We start from the raw sequence: 15,100 nt of genomic DNA, 5'->3' as shown, positions 1-15,100 counted from the left end.
ACCAAACACTTCCTGTAGTTGTTGATCAGTCTCTCACGTCGCTGTGGAGGAGTTTTGGCCCACTCTTCCATGCAGAACTGCTTTAACTCAGCGACATTTGTAGGTTTTCAAGCATGAACTGCTCGTTTGAAGTCCTGCCACAACATCTCAATTGGGATTAGGTCTGGACTTTGACTAGGCCGTTCCAAAACTTCAAATTTGTTGCTTTTTAGCCATTTTCATGTGGACTTGATTGTGTGTTTTGGATCATTGTCTTACTGCATGACCCAGCTGCGCTTCAGCTTCAGCTCACAGACGGATGGCCTGACATTCTCCAGTAGAATTCTCTGATACAGAGCAGAATTCATGGTTCCTTCTATTAAGGTAAGTCGTCCAGGTCCTCAGGCAGCAAACCATCCCCAAACCATCACACTACCACCACCATGCTTGACCGTTGGTATGAGGTTCTTACTGTGGAATGCAGGGTTTGGTTTTCGCCAGGCATAATGGGACCCATGTCATCCAAAAAGTTATATTTTTTAATCATCTGTCCATATAATTTTTTTTCAAGAGTCATGATGATCATCCATGTGCTTCCAGGTGCTTTTTGGCAAACTTGAGTCAACTTTATGGACGACATGGTAATTCTGGGGATGTTCTCTCTGACATAAATGTAAAGAAAACATTCCTGCAACTTACAGAAAAATTGACAAACATAGGTCAGTGACTTGCTTCAGCTGTCCAAAAGTATTTTTATGGTAGTGGTCGTGGAAGAATTTTAGAAATGTAAATTGTTAGTGTTGAAAAATTAAAGCTAGTGCAGAAGTAGTAACAATATTTGTAGAAGTGGGATAGTAGCCTTTAGTGGAATAGTAACAGTAGAAGTAGTGAATGCAGTGGTAGTGGACACTTATGTACCGGGTAGACAAGTAGCCATTGGCTGGCCATTTCTGCACCATGTTTGGTATGCTCTTCCCCATGACTGGATCCCCTATAGAGGAGAACAATACAAGGAGTCCTACAAAATGTGGAAAAAAATAAATGTGGAAAAAATGTATAAATTACAGTTTAATAATATGTACAGTGCATTCGGGAAATATTCAGACCCCTTGACTTTTTCTCAAATTTTTTTACATTGCAGCCTTATTCTAAAATGGATTAAATACAAAATATTCCTCATCAATCTACACACAATACCCCATAATAACAAAGCAAAAATAGGTTTTTAGAAATTCTTACACATGTATTAAAAATATAAAACAGAAATACCTTATTTACATTTTTACAACTTAATTGGAGTCCACCTGTGGTAAATTCAATTGATTGGACGTGATTTGGAAAGGTACACACCTGTCTTTATAAGGTCCCACAGTTGACAGTGCATGTCAGAGCAAAAACCAAGCCATGAGGTCGAAAGAATTGTCCATAGAGCTCCGAGACAGGATTGTGTCGAGGCACAGATCTGGGGAAGGGTACCAAAACATTTCTGCAGCATTGAAGGTCCCCAAGAACACCGTGGCCTCCATCATTCTTAAATGGAATAAGTTTTGAACCACCAAGACTCTTCCTAGAGCTGGCCGCACGGCCAAACTGAGCAATCGGGGAGAAGGTCCTTGGTCAGGGAGGTGACCAAGAACCCGATGGTCAATCTGACAGAGCTCAAGAGTTCCTCTGTGGAGATGGGAGAACCTTCCAGAAGAACAACCATATCTGCAGCACTCCACCAATCAGGCCTTCATGGTAGAGTGGCCAGATGGAATCCACTCCTCAGTAAAAGGCACGACAACCTGCTTGGAGTTTGCCAAAAGGCACCTAAAGGACTCTCAAACCATTAAGAAACTAGATTCTCTGGTCAGATGAAACCAAGATTGAACTATTTTGCCTGAATACCAAGCGTCACGTCTGGAGGAAACCTGGTACCATCCCTACGGCGAAGCATGGTGGTGGCAGCATCATGCTGTGGGGATGTTTTTCAGCGGCAGGGACTGGGAGTAAGAAGAGCTTGAGAAGATCTGCAGAGAAGAATGGGAGAAACTCCCCATATACAGGTGTGCCAAGCTTGTAGCGTCATACCCAAGAAGACTCAAGGCTGTAATTGCTGCCATAGGTGCTTCAACAAAGTACTGAGTAAAAGGGTCTGAATACTTATGTAAATGTGTTTTCCATTTTTTTTAATATACATTTGCAAAAATTTCTAAAAACCTGTTTTTGCTTTGTCATCGTGGTGTATTTTGTGTAGATTTATGAGGGGAAAAACCAATTTAATCCATTTTAGAATACGACTGTAACGTAACAAAATGTTGAAAAAGTTAAGGGGTCTGAATACTTTCTGAATTCTTTTTTAAATGCTGATGTTTGGTTGAGCTGTCAACTGAAGACAACTCAATGTTACTTTTGTAATACAGTAAATAGCCAAAAGTTAAGGCTATCTTACAGACAAATGTAACAGTATTTAGTCAACCTTAAAAAGAGTAACACATCCATGGCCACATTTTGAGGTTACTGTAACTATAAATGTCTTATCATAAAAAGAGTGCATTTTCAAGATCACAATTTCTACAATAAATGTTTACAATAAATGGCATTGATTACTTGCACCATGTACTTTTAATGTAACCTATTCTCAATTGCAATCCATTTCATTTGGTTGTGCTATTAGATGAAGCACAGTGATAACACATTAAGTTGTTGTATGCATAAACAAAATATCTGACATTGTATTCCCATTTTAACTTTCTGTGCTTTTAAATGGTCTTAGGTGCAGTGATTCATATTTAAGTGACAACTAAACCAAAAACCAGACATTGTTTTTTTCATTGGAATTTGGTTGTGCTTTTAGATGGTTGAAAGCATAGTGATAAGAGATGGGCAATTCAACAAACTTTCCGATGTCTTCTTGACAAGGTGAATATAGGTTGTAATCTCATTGATCAACGTATCAACCAAATATTACCCAATTGTCCACATTGAAATGTCATGGTGTACCCAGCGGGAAAGTACCAGAGCTCAGCTCCACCAATCTCTCCTTTTGACCTAAGGTGCTGGAGCCTGGCAACAGGTGGCTCTGGCCTGATTTAACCATTTGTTGGAGCTTTCATCTAAGCCTACAGTCCAAAAAAAGGGCTCCCCCACCTCCAAATTCCCAATGTAACCCCTATTTGAAACTTGACTAGGAAAGGGGTAAGGGTTGAGGAGGAAGGGTGACCCTAGGGGAGGGGTGAGGTTTGAGGAGGAGGAATGACAAGATTCCTTATATGTCTGTGTTCTGTAGGACTAGTATTGTTCTCCTATAAGGGATCCTGTCATGGGCAGAGCATACCAAACGGGACTGCTAATGGTGCAGAAACTAAAATGGCCAGCCAATGGCTGCGTGTCTGCCCGGTATATAAGCTGAGGCAAAGACCTTCAGAGTTTGGTGGTTCCTATTTTGGCTCTGATAAACAGAATCTGATCCCAAGGACTGTTACTTCATTCTTGTCTGTCTTCAGGTAAAATCCCAACTCGTCATTTGTTGTACGAAAAACTGAGGGTTTGAGATGAGGCAGGGTAGCGGTTTGGACTACTTTTGACTTAGAGGATTCTGAGCTTAAGTAATAGTTGTCAAGCAGGTTGGCAACATTTGATGGTGGATGGAAATTAATGTAAAAGTAAAATAGGTCAGAAAATGCATAGTGGGCATTCTGCAGTGGTGGAAAAAATACCCAATTGTCATACTTGAATAAAAGTAAAGATACATTACTAGAAAATGAAGTAAAAGTGAAAGTCACGCAGTAAAATACTACTTGAGTAAAAGTCTAAAAGCATTTGGTTTTAAATATACTTAAGTATCAAAAGTTAATATAATTGCAAATAAATACTTTTTACAAATTACTTCTATTAGGCAATCCAAATGGCACAATTTTTTTGTTTTTTAAATGTATTTACGGATAGTCAAGGGCACACTCCAACACTAATAATATAATTTACACATAATTTACAAATGAAGCATTTGTGTTTAGTGAGTCTGCCGGATCAGAGGCAGTAGGGATGACCAAGGATGTTCTCTTGATAAGTGTGTGAATTGGTCCATTTTCCTGTCCTGTTAAGCATTCAAAATGTAACGAGTACTTTTGGGTGTCAGGGAAAATGCATGGAGTAAAAAGTATGTTATTTTCTTTAGGAATGTAGTGGAGTAAAAGTAAAAGTTGTTAAAAATAGAAATTAAAGTACAGATACCCCAAAAATATTTTTACTTAAGTACTTTACACCACTGGCATTCTGAAATAATTGGTTTGAGTTTTAAATCAATGGATATTGGAAAATATCTAATAGGCTACGTGTCAGATTATTTTGACACATTTGACAATGAAAATGCTTAAGGAGTGATGAGTGAAAATTCAACTTTTGCAAGAACAATGTCCTGAAATTGCAACTGTTGCAAAGTGGTCTTAGCTTTGTGTACTGTAGACTAATGGTTCTCTTGTGGATAAAGTGATAATAAGCAAGTGTTAAATAATCAGATATGTGCGTTACAAACAGCTGTTGAACAGGTGTAAAATGATAGCTGGTTTTGAATGTCCAGCAGTTGCTTTGGGACAGTTACTGTAACAGTCACACACTTTGAATGGCTTTTGGAGATAAAGCCCAACACTATGTGAACATTTTAAAATGTAAGCAACATTTACTTAATACCTAATGTGTAAATGGCACACTGCCAGTTTACATTGTTCATGGGGGATTGCATTGTGTGTAATGCAACAGGTGTGTCAACGGTTAGGTCAAGATTATTAATGTGGTCCATTTGATCCATTTTTCAGGTTGAGGTAAATTCCATCCCAATCAAATGCATCTAAGGAACACAATTAAAATACCATTCATATCCTGGCTGTTAAATTGAATTATCCTTCAAGAACTAACACATTGTGAGGTAATGCATGGCGAGGTCTCACAACTTGCATCATGCATGATGTCTAGATGGCTAAATGTTTCAAGATATTGTGATGAAAAACCTTGAGGGGGGTCTCTCTGATGTATAGGACCCAATGTGTTGAGTGATCACACTGTAGGGTAGGGAGCTACAGGTAACTGTAAAAATAAAGGAAACACCAACATAGTGTCTTAATAGGGCGTGGGGCCACCACGAGCCGCCAGAACAGCTTCAATGCACCTTGGCATAGATTCTACAAGGGTCTCAAACTCTATTGGAGGGATGTGACACCATTCTTCCACAAGAAATTCCATAATTTGGTATTTTGTTAATGGTGGTGGAAAACGCTGTCTCAGGCGCCGCTCCAGAATCTCCCATAAGTGTTCAATTGGGTTGAGATCTGGTGACTCAAACGGCCATGGCATATCGTGAAACATCAGTAAGTTGAGCAGTCTTCGTCACTGAAGCTCCTGCCAAACGTGCCAACAATCACACCTCTTTCAAAGTCACTGAGACCTCTACTTCTAGCCATTGTAGCCAAAATAATGGGCAACTGGGCCTGCCCAGCAGTTTTATACAAGACCCTAAGCATGATGGGATGTTAAAGCACTTGCTTTCAATATACTTTGTATCCCTCATTTACTCAAGTGTTTCCTTTATGTTGGCAGTTACCTGTATATTGTGAAGTGAAGGGGGAATGTGTGTGTTCTCTTTGCATTGTGAGTGTAGTGTATGGGGTGAATATGTATACTGAACAAAAATATAAACACAACATGCAACAAATATTTTACTACGTTACAGTTCATTATAAGGAAATCAGTCAATTGAAATAAATTCATGAGGCCGTAATATATGGATTTCACATGACTGGGAATACAGATATGCATCTGTTGGGCACAGATAACTTTTTAAAAAGGTAGGGGTGTGGATCAGAAAACCAGTCAGTATCTAGTGTGACCACGATTTGCCTCATGCAGCTCGACACATCTCCTTCGCATAGAGTTGATCAGGCTGTTGATTGTGGACTGTGGAATGTTGTCCCACTCCTCTTCAATGGCTGTGCGAAGTTGCTGGATATTGGCGGGAACTGGAACAGGGTGTCGTACACGTAGATCCAGAGCAGCCCAAATATGCTCAATGGGTGACATGTCTGAGTATGCAAGCCATTGAAGAACTGGGACATTTTCAGCTTCCTGGAATTGTGTACAGATCTTTCTGACATGGGGCTGTGCATTATCATGCTGAAACATGAGGTGATGGCGGCGGATGAATGGTACGACAGTGGGCCTCAGGATCTCATCACGGTATCTCTGTGCATTCAAATTGCCATCAATAAAATGCAATTGTGTTCGTTGTCCGTAGTTTATGCCTGCCCATACCATAACCCCACCGCCACCCTGGGGCACTCTGTTCATAACGTTGACATCAGCAAGCCGCTCGCACACTCAACGCCATACACACTGTCTGCCATCTGCCCGGTACAGTTGAAACCAGGATTAATCCGAGAAGAGCACACTTCTCCAGTGTGCCAGTGGAGGTGAGCATTTTCCCACTGAAGTCGGTTACGACGCCGAACTGCAGTCAGGTCAAGACCCTGGAGAGGATATTGTTTGTGACAGTTTGTGCAGAAATTATTTTGTTGTGTAAACCCACAGTGTCATCAGCTTTCCGAGTGGCTGGTCTCTGACGATCCCACAGGTGAAGAAGCCGGATTTGGAGATCCGTGGAGTTCCTGGGCTGGCATGGTTACACGTGGTCTGCGGTTGTGAGGCCTGTTGGACATACTACCAAATTCTCTAAAATGACGTTGGAGGCGGCTTATCGTAGAGAAATGAACATTCAATTCTCTGGCAACAGCTCTGGTGGACATTCCTGCAGTCAGCATGCCAATTGCACTCTCCCTCAAAACTTGAGACATCTGTGGCATTGTGTTGTGTGACAAAACTGCACATTTTAGAGTGGCCTTTTATTGTCACCAGCACAAGGTGCAGCTGTGTAATGATCATGCTGTTTAATCAGCTTCTTGATATGTCACACCTGTCAGGTGGATGGATTATCTTGGCAAAGGAGAAATGCTCACTAACAGGGATGTAGACACATTTGTGCACACAATTTGAGCGAAATAAGCTTTCTGTGCAAATTGAACATTTCTGGGATCTTTTATTTCAGCTTATGAAACATGGGACCAACACTTTACATGTTGTGTTTATATTTCTGTTCAGTGTATGTAAGTGGACAAAGGGAATAAAGGGTAGGGGTGTTCAAGAGAAGGGTTGAGTGTGAGATAGGGGTAAGGGGGCTGGAGATAGGATTATATATGGTGGGTGGAATGTTGAAGAGGTTATGAGGATGGGGGTGAGGGTGTTAAAAATATCCAATGCATAAGTGCTCCTCCCCCTTATCTATTCCGAACAGAAACTTGACCCAGTGGACATGGATATTGACTGACGTTTGTAACTAGGATACCGTTTAGTCTTTGCAGCTGTTCTATTGAATCTCCTCCACTGTCAGTGTCTGGGAACGTTCTTGATAGGTTACTATTATATTTGGTGGTTTCAAAGTCATTCAGGGGATCCTAATGTGTCTATACTATGCTGTGTTCTGTGCAAATTATGGACAATGAAGATCTAAAGATCAAAGTGATTCTGTTATTTTTCCCCCTGCACTGTTAGAAACGCAAGCATGCCTTTCGGTAACACCCACAACAACTTCAAACTCAACTTCAAAGTTGAGGAGGAGTACCCTGACCTCACCAAGCACAACAACCACATGGCCAAGGTGCTGACCAAGGACATGTATGCCAAGCTGAGGGACAAGCAGACCCCCTCCGGCTTCACCCTGGATGACGTCATCCAGACCGGTGTCGACAATCCTGGTGAGTGCCACACATCTCCCATACACCCCCTGAGGATAGACAATAACCACCGCAAACACACAACTGTCAAAGGTAGAACTGAGCAGGTATCCCTACAATAGTCTGCAAAACCATTGAAGCCTGCTGTGCTAAAGCTTAGGCATCAATCAATCATAATGCCATTGCTTAAGAGATACTAATACCACAATATATAATATAGCCTAGATTATGGTTGCAAAGCTACCAGCAATTTACCAAACTTACCCGAATTTTCTGTTATGTTGGCAATTAACAGGTAATCTATGGCGATCTATGGACATTTTGGTAATTTGGTAAAAACTAAAAAAGAATGTTCATAAATAGTATGCATTTTTTATATATGTGTCCATATTGTCCGTGAGTTTGTAGTGGAACAAAAAAAATGGGTAAACTGCATTTACTTACATTTACCCTCCATTACACCAGTGTTTACATGTGATAAGGCCACACAGAGGTCCAGAGATACTTACAGACACCTGTGATAATCTGAAGTACCCAAAAAGGCCACTAGATGTCATCTGATAAAATAAAATGAAAAAGAAACGTGAACGTTACCAAAATTCTGGTAGTTTACTGGTAAGCTTCAAACATTTCCAGTAATACCTTCCCTTTGCAACCCTAGATGAAGCGGATGGTCAGGGGGCCGGAACATAATAGCAAATAATTTGTAGACTGCAAATTGACCGCAAGAAGCCCAAACAGATATATATATTTGACTAAAACATAATCATTTCAAACCTTGCTTACATTTGTATACAATCACGTGTCTCTCTTATGTGTGGGAATACTTGGGAACAAATTTCCAAAATGTAAATAACTTGGAGCTGATTTGCTGGTGTTTTTACAGTCTTTTATGTCCAACATAAAAAACATGCGGGGCCAAATAAAATCACAAGCGGGCCAGATTCGGCTGATGGGCCACCAGTTGGGGAGCCCTGTAATACTGTATGTGTAGTGCATTTTACATATCACACACTTTCTTGAAGTCTTGCATATCTTTTACACCACAGAGTGGTATATTAAAGTCAGTAAGCCTACTTTGTAGGTGTGCTGCCATCTTACCCTCCTCTCCTCTCTCTGTCCTCAGGTCACCCCTTCATCATGACCGTTGGCTGCGTGGCTGGTGATGAGGAGTCCTACGAGGTCTTCAAGGATCTGTTGGACCCCATCATCTCAGACCGTCATAGTGGATACAAGCCCACAGATAAGCACAAGACCGACCTGAACTTCGAGAACCTGAAGGTAGAGACGTTCCTCTGACATGTTTTATGGGTTTCATTCAATATAGGAGGAGTACTGCTGAGCAAAAGTATTGTAGAAAAATTGTGAATAATCTCTTCAACACATAGGAGGTTGGGAATCACAAACTTGTTTGAGCCACTTCAAATGTTCAGGTCTAAAACTCAGTTGTGACCTTGTCTCTGTGTAAGGGAGGTGATGACCTGGACCCCAACTACGTCCTGTCCAGCCGCGTGCGTACCGGCCGCAGCATCAAGGGATACGCCCTGCCCCCCCACAACAGCCGTGGCGAGCGCAGAGCAGTGGAGAGACTGTCTGTCGAGGGTGAGCCTCCCAGCTACCAATAGCTACATATGCATACACAGGATTGTGCATGAAGCTAGGTAGTAAAACTAACAAAAGGGAGTTTATTGGAAATATAGATAAGGGTCATATTAACAAAGTGGTGATCTAGGATACATTTTTTCCTCCATAAATAATATGATTATGGATAGGACCTGAACCTAGATCAGCACTCCTACTCTGAGATGCTTTGTGGATACAGGTCCAGAATTCTTAGCGAACAGCTTCTAGCTGTTAAGAGTGGGGGGAGGAGAGAACATTATATTTCATATTTTTTTCTGTGTCTCCAGCTCTGAACACCCTGGACGGTGAGTTCAAGGGAAAGTACTACCCCCTGAAGGGCATGACAGATGCCGAGCAGGAGCAGCTGATCAATGACCACTTCTTGTTTGACAAGCCCGTCTCCCCCCTGCTGTTAGGCGCTGGTATGGCCCGTGACTGGCCCGACTCAAGAGGAATCTGGTACCCAGAACACAGACCCATACAATACTCAGACCCATATACTATATCTCAGTGTGTCTAATGTATCATGTGATATGTGCTCCCTCCTTTCTGAAGGCACAATGACGGGAAGAGCTTCTTGGTTTGGGTGAACGAGGAGGATCACCTTCGTGTCATCTCCATGGAGAAGGGCGGCAACATGAAGGAGGTCTTCAGACGCTTCTGCGTTGGTCTGAGAAAGGTACCTACTCAAGCCATATTGACATGGCACAAAAACGTCCGTAACACCTTGCAATGACATGAAAACGTTGAGAGACAAAGACAAGAATGTTGATACTGTATATGGTTGTTTCTCTGACCTGATAGATTGAGGAGACCTTCAAGAAGCACAACCACTGCTTCATGTGGAATGAGCATCTAGGCTATGTGCTGACCTGCCCATCAAACCTGGGAACTGGCCTGCGCGGTGGCGTGCACGTCAAGCTACCCAAGCTGAGCACACATGCCAAGTTCGAGGAGATCCTGGGCAGGCTGCGTCTGCAGAAGCGTGGCACAGGTACGCACACGCACAACAAAAAACACATCCAGAACAGCTGCTGATATATTCAACTGTAATTCGTCACAGATCACGAGTCTTACCTTTTACAACAAAACATGTAAAAAGGAACAGAGATTAGTATGAGCGAAAGCTATTATGAAATAGCCATGTCCACAGCTGTTAAGACGTCTATTCATTGAGTCTGTATTTTTGTTGACATCTGGATAATTTATAGTATGAGTAAGGATGCAGAGATTGTCTGAGACAAACACTTACACCCGCATCTCTCCCCCTTTTCCCTGCTCTCTCCAGGTGGCGTGGACACCGCCTCCGTGGGTGGAGTGTTCGACATCTCCAACGCTGACCGTCTGGGCTCCTCCGAGGTGGACCAGGTCCAGATGGTGGTGGATGGGGTCAAGCTCATGGTGGAGATGGAGAAGAAGCTGGAGAAGGGAGAGGCCATCGACGGCATGATCCCCGCCCAGAAGTAAAGAGTTGTTGACGTCGTTGGTTGTCTTTTGTTTTTCTATTGTCAAGTCATGTGCAATCGAGCCAACCAACCGGCGCGCAGAGGAAACCGCCACTCGCTCTAGAGACTTGACTCTACCACTCAGCTCATTTTCTTCTTTCCTTCTGAGCTCTCTCTCGCTCGCCTTTGTCGTTCTGTTTTTTCCCTTTCCTTTTCTTTCTTCTGCCATTTATTCCCACTTTTCTCCTGTTCAGTCGGTAACGTCCTGGGATCTGTAGTCGGGCTTGTCTGACAGATGTGGCATCACATGGGTTGTTAAAGGTTGTCATTAAAAGTTATCATTGAAACTGTGGTCCAATAAACCTATCACCATGAACAAATACAGATGTCGACGTCTTTCTTGGTCATGCACTCAAGATAACTGCACAAGTGTTAAATCACTCTTGTTATATTGTCTCACACTACACTGACTTAATATTACAATTTCAAAAGTGTTAGCTTTCTAACAATTTACAGAGTTTCTGTTACTGGCTAACATTGCTTATTGTTGTATTTACTCTTCACTGGCGTCAAGTGTTACAACTAAACTCCATCAGACTAAATGTAAACTCTAATAGTGACTTAACAGTATAGGGTGTAAACTTTAAATGTTAAACAAAACCAGCTCTGTGTAAATGTTTTGCCTCTAATAGAATTGACCTTTTAACACTGTAGGGTGTAGAATAGACTAATAGTTAAAGGTGCTGTTAGTAAGACAGGGTAGCACTTACAGAGTATTCAAAGTGTTGTTGCAAAGTATTAAGGGCACGTTGAAGCTCACAACCTGGAGTAAACATTTATATAGCATTGTGTGGTGGTTGTGTGTTTGCTGGGTAGCAGGTAAAGATGCTTTCCAAAAGCCTAACTGTCAAACAAGCCTAACTGTCAAACAGAGTTATTATCAGTTGTAAGAGCAATAGCAGGAATCAAGCAATGATCAATCATGCAGCAAACATAGAAATCCATTGAACAAAAAATCCCAAAGGGAAACAATGGCAACATCTGTGAATTTAATTTCTCGTCAGCTCCATGTTTCTCACTTTCTCTGTAGACCAAAAGCACCAGAGCCTTTGGGTAACACAATCTCACATTGTTTGTTTCTGAAGGGGTCAAGGTGTGTACAGAATTAGGCGTCCAGGTCAAAATGTGTCTCTTCATCCGTTTCATTGGCCTCTATTGCATATTACATCAACGGTTACAAAAAAATAAACAGTTCCAGCATGACAATGCACATTACTTAAATACTGAGGCCCTGGGGTCATAATACTGTGTCCAACAACCATTTATACCACTGACAGTCTCTTATAGGCCTACCAGCACACATTGAACTATCTTTCTAAATGCATTTCATAGGTTTGTATTATATTCCACCTGGAAACAATGTCAGTCCATAATTGTTTTCCTTCACCTCAGCAGCCACTGTGGATATGTTCATCAGATGCTTTACTTTCATTCTGTAAAGACTTAAACAGACATTACTATGGCTTGAACGCACCCAAGGCATTCCTATCAGATCTGCCTTACATTTGTGTCTATCAGGGATAGTGTGAATTGAAACTTCAATTTAAAATTGCAGAATTTGTAACACAATTTGAATTTGTTTTTAGAATCTGGAATTTTACATTTTGTTATACGGGTAGAGAAATTCAGAGACTTGTGAATTACATTTCTGAAGATCCAGCGGATAATCCTTTTAAGTTACATTTGTAGAATTCAGGAAGTAAAATTGTCCAAATTGAACCAATGAACCAATTCCCTGTAAGTAATAGAAGATGGACTGAAATCATTGCAATTGACCAAAAACCTGCCATTTGTACGTGTGATAAGGGGGATACCCAGTACCATTTCATACCCAGTACCATTTCATACCAAGTACCATTTCTCTGTGTCCATATTCATGTCCCAACACTGATGCATTTTTATGAATAATGGATATGAATAATTTCAACCCCCCCCAAAAACCCAAACTTTGAAGTCATGCAGGATTGCAGGTTGGTATTGTTCTCCATTGTCATTGACAGAAACTGCTTTAAACTAGAAGTACTTCCCTTGCTCTAGCTATAAATAAACCTTGAGCTCTAAGATATATACTATATTCATATATTTTCTATACAGCCATAAGCTGGCTGATATAAATGCTGTTTTTTTATTAGGATATTATTCTAAAAAATAAATAAAGTACCTGTGCAAATATCCAGAAATTGAAGTGTTCACATTTAAGACATTGGCACCCTCCAGTGGCTCGTTGTGGGCTTTGCCCGAGATTCCACTGGAAGGAGCTGATTCAAGTCAAAGCAAAGTGCATCAAGGTCTATATTACCTAATGCTAATATACACCACAACGTTATAGGACATAGGACTGACCCTCCTCAGGTCCATTAATCTATCTGTCTGTACTGTCGAGGGCTGTTTAATGTTGTAGATTAGTATTGCTCTCCTCTATAGGGGATCCTGTCATGGGGCAGAGTAGCAGACCAAACGGCACTGAGGAGGTTCAGAAGAGATGATTCAACGACGTGCCTGTAAAGTGGATGACAGTTGGGAGTGTTTTTCCGAAAAACTAAACGAGAGGAGGATTGCAAAAACAAACGGACATAGGGACAGCAAAAACGGTTGTGGTGAAGACTGAAATAAAAAAAAAGAGATCAAACGTTAAATGATCACGTTGTTCTGACTGGTTATGTCACCATGAGCAAAAAGCCACAACTGAGATCGAGAGCATTAACAGTAAATAACCAGGCAGAAATATTGGTCTCTGTACCCTACATGAACATCACATTACATCATTCATTCTTATCAGGGGGGAGGGTGAGGAAGCCTTTTTTAGCTTATTTTCCAACATTGAACATCTACTGTATGTAGGCATAAGGGGTGCAAGAGGGAAAACACAGCATCCCTGTCACACATCCCTTTGTCTACTGTGTGTCTATGCACTCCCCCACACCTCACAGCAGCCCAGTCATCAACAGTAGACAAAACCAGTTTGATCTGAAGTTCACCAATGCCAAAATGCTAAAGGGTGTCAGAGTAGAGGCACCACTGTGTGTAACAGTGGGAATGGGATTGGACGGTTGCGGTTACCTCAGAAAAAACAGATTTTGATGTTCACCTTCAATGTAGAGAGATAGCTGAAGATAAATCGGCATGGCACGGAATAGAATCCAAACAAAATTTCATTGCATCACATTGAAAGAAATACGACTTATTCCTAAACAGATCTGGATCAAGTTTTAACTGTATTTCAATATATATATATTGAGTTTCTCTGAACTATGTAGCTTATTTCAGTGGCAAACATTGTCAAAAAAAGACTACTAAAATACTTTCTCTTTTTGCCCAACTTTTAGGGCAGAGTATTTAAGGGTATTTGAAATGTTCGTTTCAAATAGTATTTTTAGGAAAGTTTTAGGAGAGTATTTGAAATTACTTTCAAATACCTTTTGGTAGAGTATTTGGTTTTACAAGTAGGAATTCAAATACTCCAACTAGAAGTAGTTGTTTTGGGCTGTGTATTTGGAAATACTCAAATTCACAGAAAATAAGTATTTCAAATACAAATGCTTAAATAATAATGTATTTCAACCCAGGTCTGTTCCAAATTTGGTTCACTATGAAGCCTGACAGCTTTGCATTTTGGCAAAGCCATGTGGTGTTCAAGGGCACAATATTCTGCTGCAGTGAACTGCTTTTGCATTGAAACAGAAATTGCCTTCCCAGTCACCCTTTTAGTCATTAGACATTGAGTTAGGCTATTTTATGCTGAGGAACAACTGTGCAACTGTTTCATGACTTGAATGCAACACAGTTCAAGAAAGGTAAAATGGAGAGATCATACCGTGAGAGGTAGGGGATAAAATGCTTAAAAATGGCTTGATATGATTATTGATAATGACCAGTGCCAACACAGACATTGATCCCAGCCAATCAGAGGGCTAAAAGAGTTTCTCCGGAACAGGAATTTGCCAATGGAATTACTTTCCAAGGGTGTGTGTAGGAAACCAAAGCTACAGATAGCTAAAGAGATATGAAGGTGAAAAAATATAGCACTATGAACCCACAGTTTTGTATATATATTGGTGCTGCTATCTAAAATGGAGTATGATATGTACCAAAGTGTATACTACCTGATATTATACATTAACAAAACAGCTTATTATGGTGTGTGGTTTGTACAATACTACTAATGTGAGTCCAGTTTATATTTGTCATATGTAGAAAGACTAACTGAGATAGATTCATGGTGTGTCTGAGAAA

General features: G+C 40.9%; 1 protein-coding gene across 1 annotated transcript; it reads left to right on the top strand.

Moving 5' to 3' along the window:
* Window positions 1-3,365: 3,365 nt before the first annotated feature.
* LOC121573974 (creatine kinase M-type) lies at window positions 3,366-11,191 on the top strand. The gene is made up of 8 exons (XM_041886406.2): window positions 3,366-3,467; window positions 7,558-7,760; window positions 8,866-9,020; window positions 9,209-9,341; window positions 9,650-9,821; window positions 9,918-10,041; window positions 10,167-10,356; window positions 10,651-11,191. The coding sequence occupies exons 2-8, from the start codon at window positions 7,568-7,570 to the stop codon at window positions 10,827-10,829; spliced, it is 1,146 nt and encodes a 381-aa protein (XP_041742340.1). The 5' UTR covers window positions 3,366-3,467; window positions 7,558-7,567; the 3' UTR covers window positions 10,830-11,191.
* Window positions 11,192-15,100: the final 3,909 nt, after the last annotated feature.

The sequence above is a fragment of the Coregonus clupeaformis genome, chromosome 9 (assembly GCF_020615455.1).
Source record: "Coregonus clupeaformis isolate EN_2021a chromosome 9, ASM2061545v1, whole genome shotgun sequence".
NCBI classification, from domain to species: domain Eukaryota; kingdom Metazoa; phylum Chordata; class Actinopteri; order Salmoniformes; family Salmonidae; genus Coregonus; species Coregonus clupeaformis.
The sequence above is the reverse complement of the archived record's forward strand: the minus strand, read 5'-3'. Positions and strand labels throughout refer to the sequence as shown.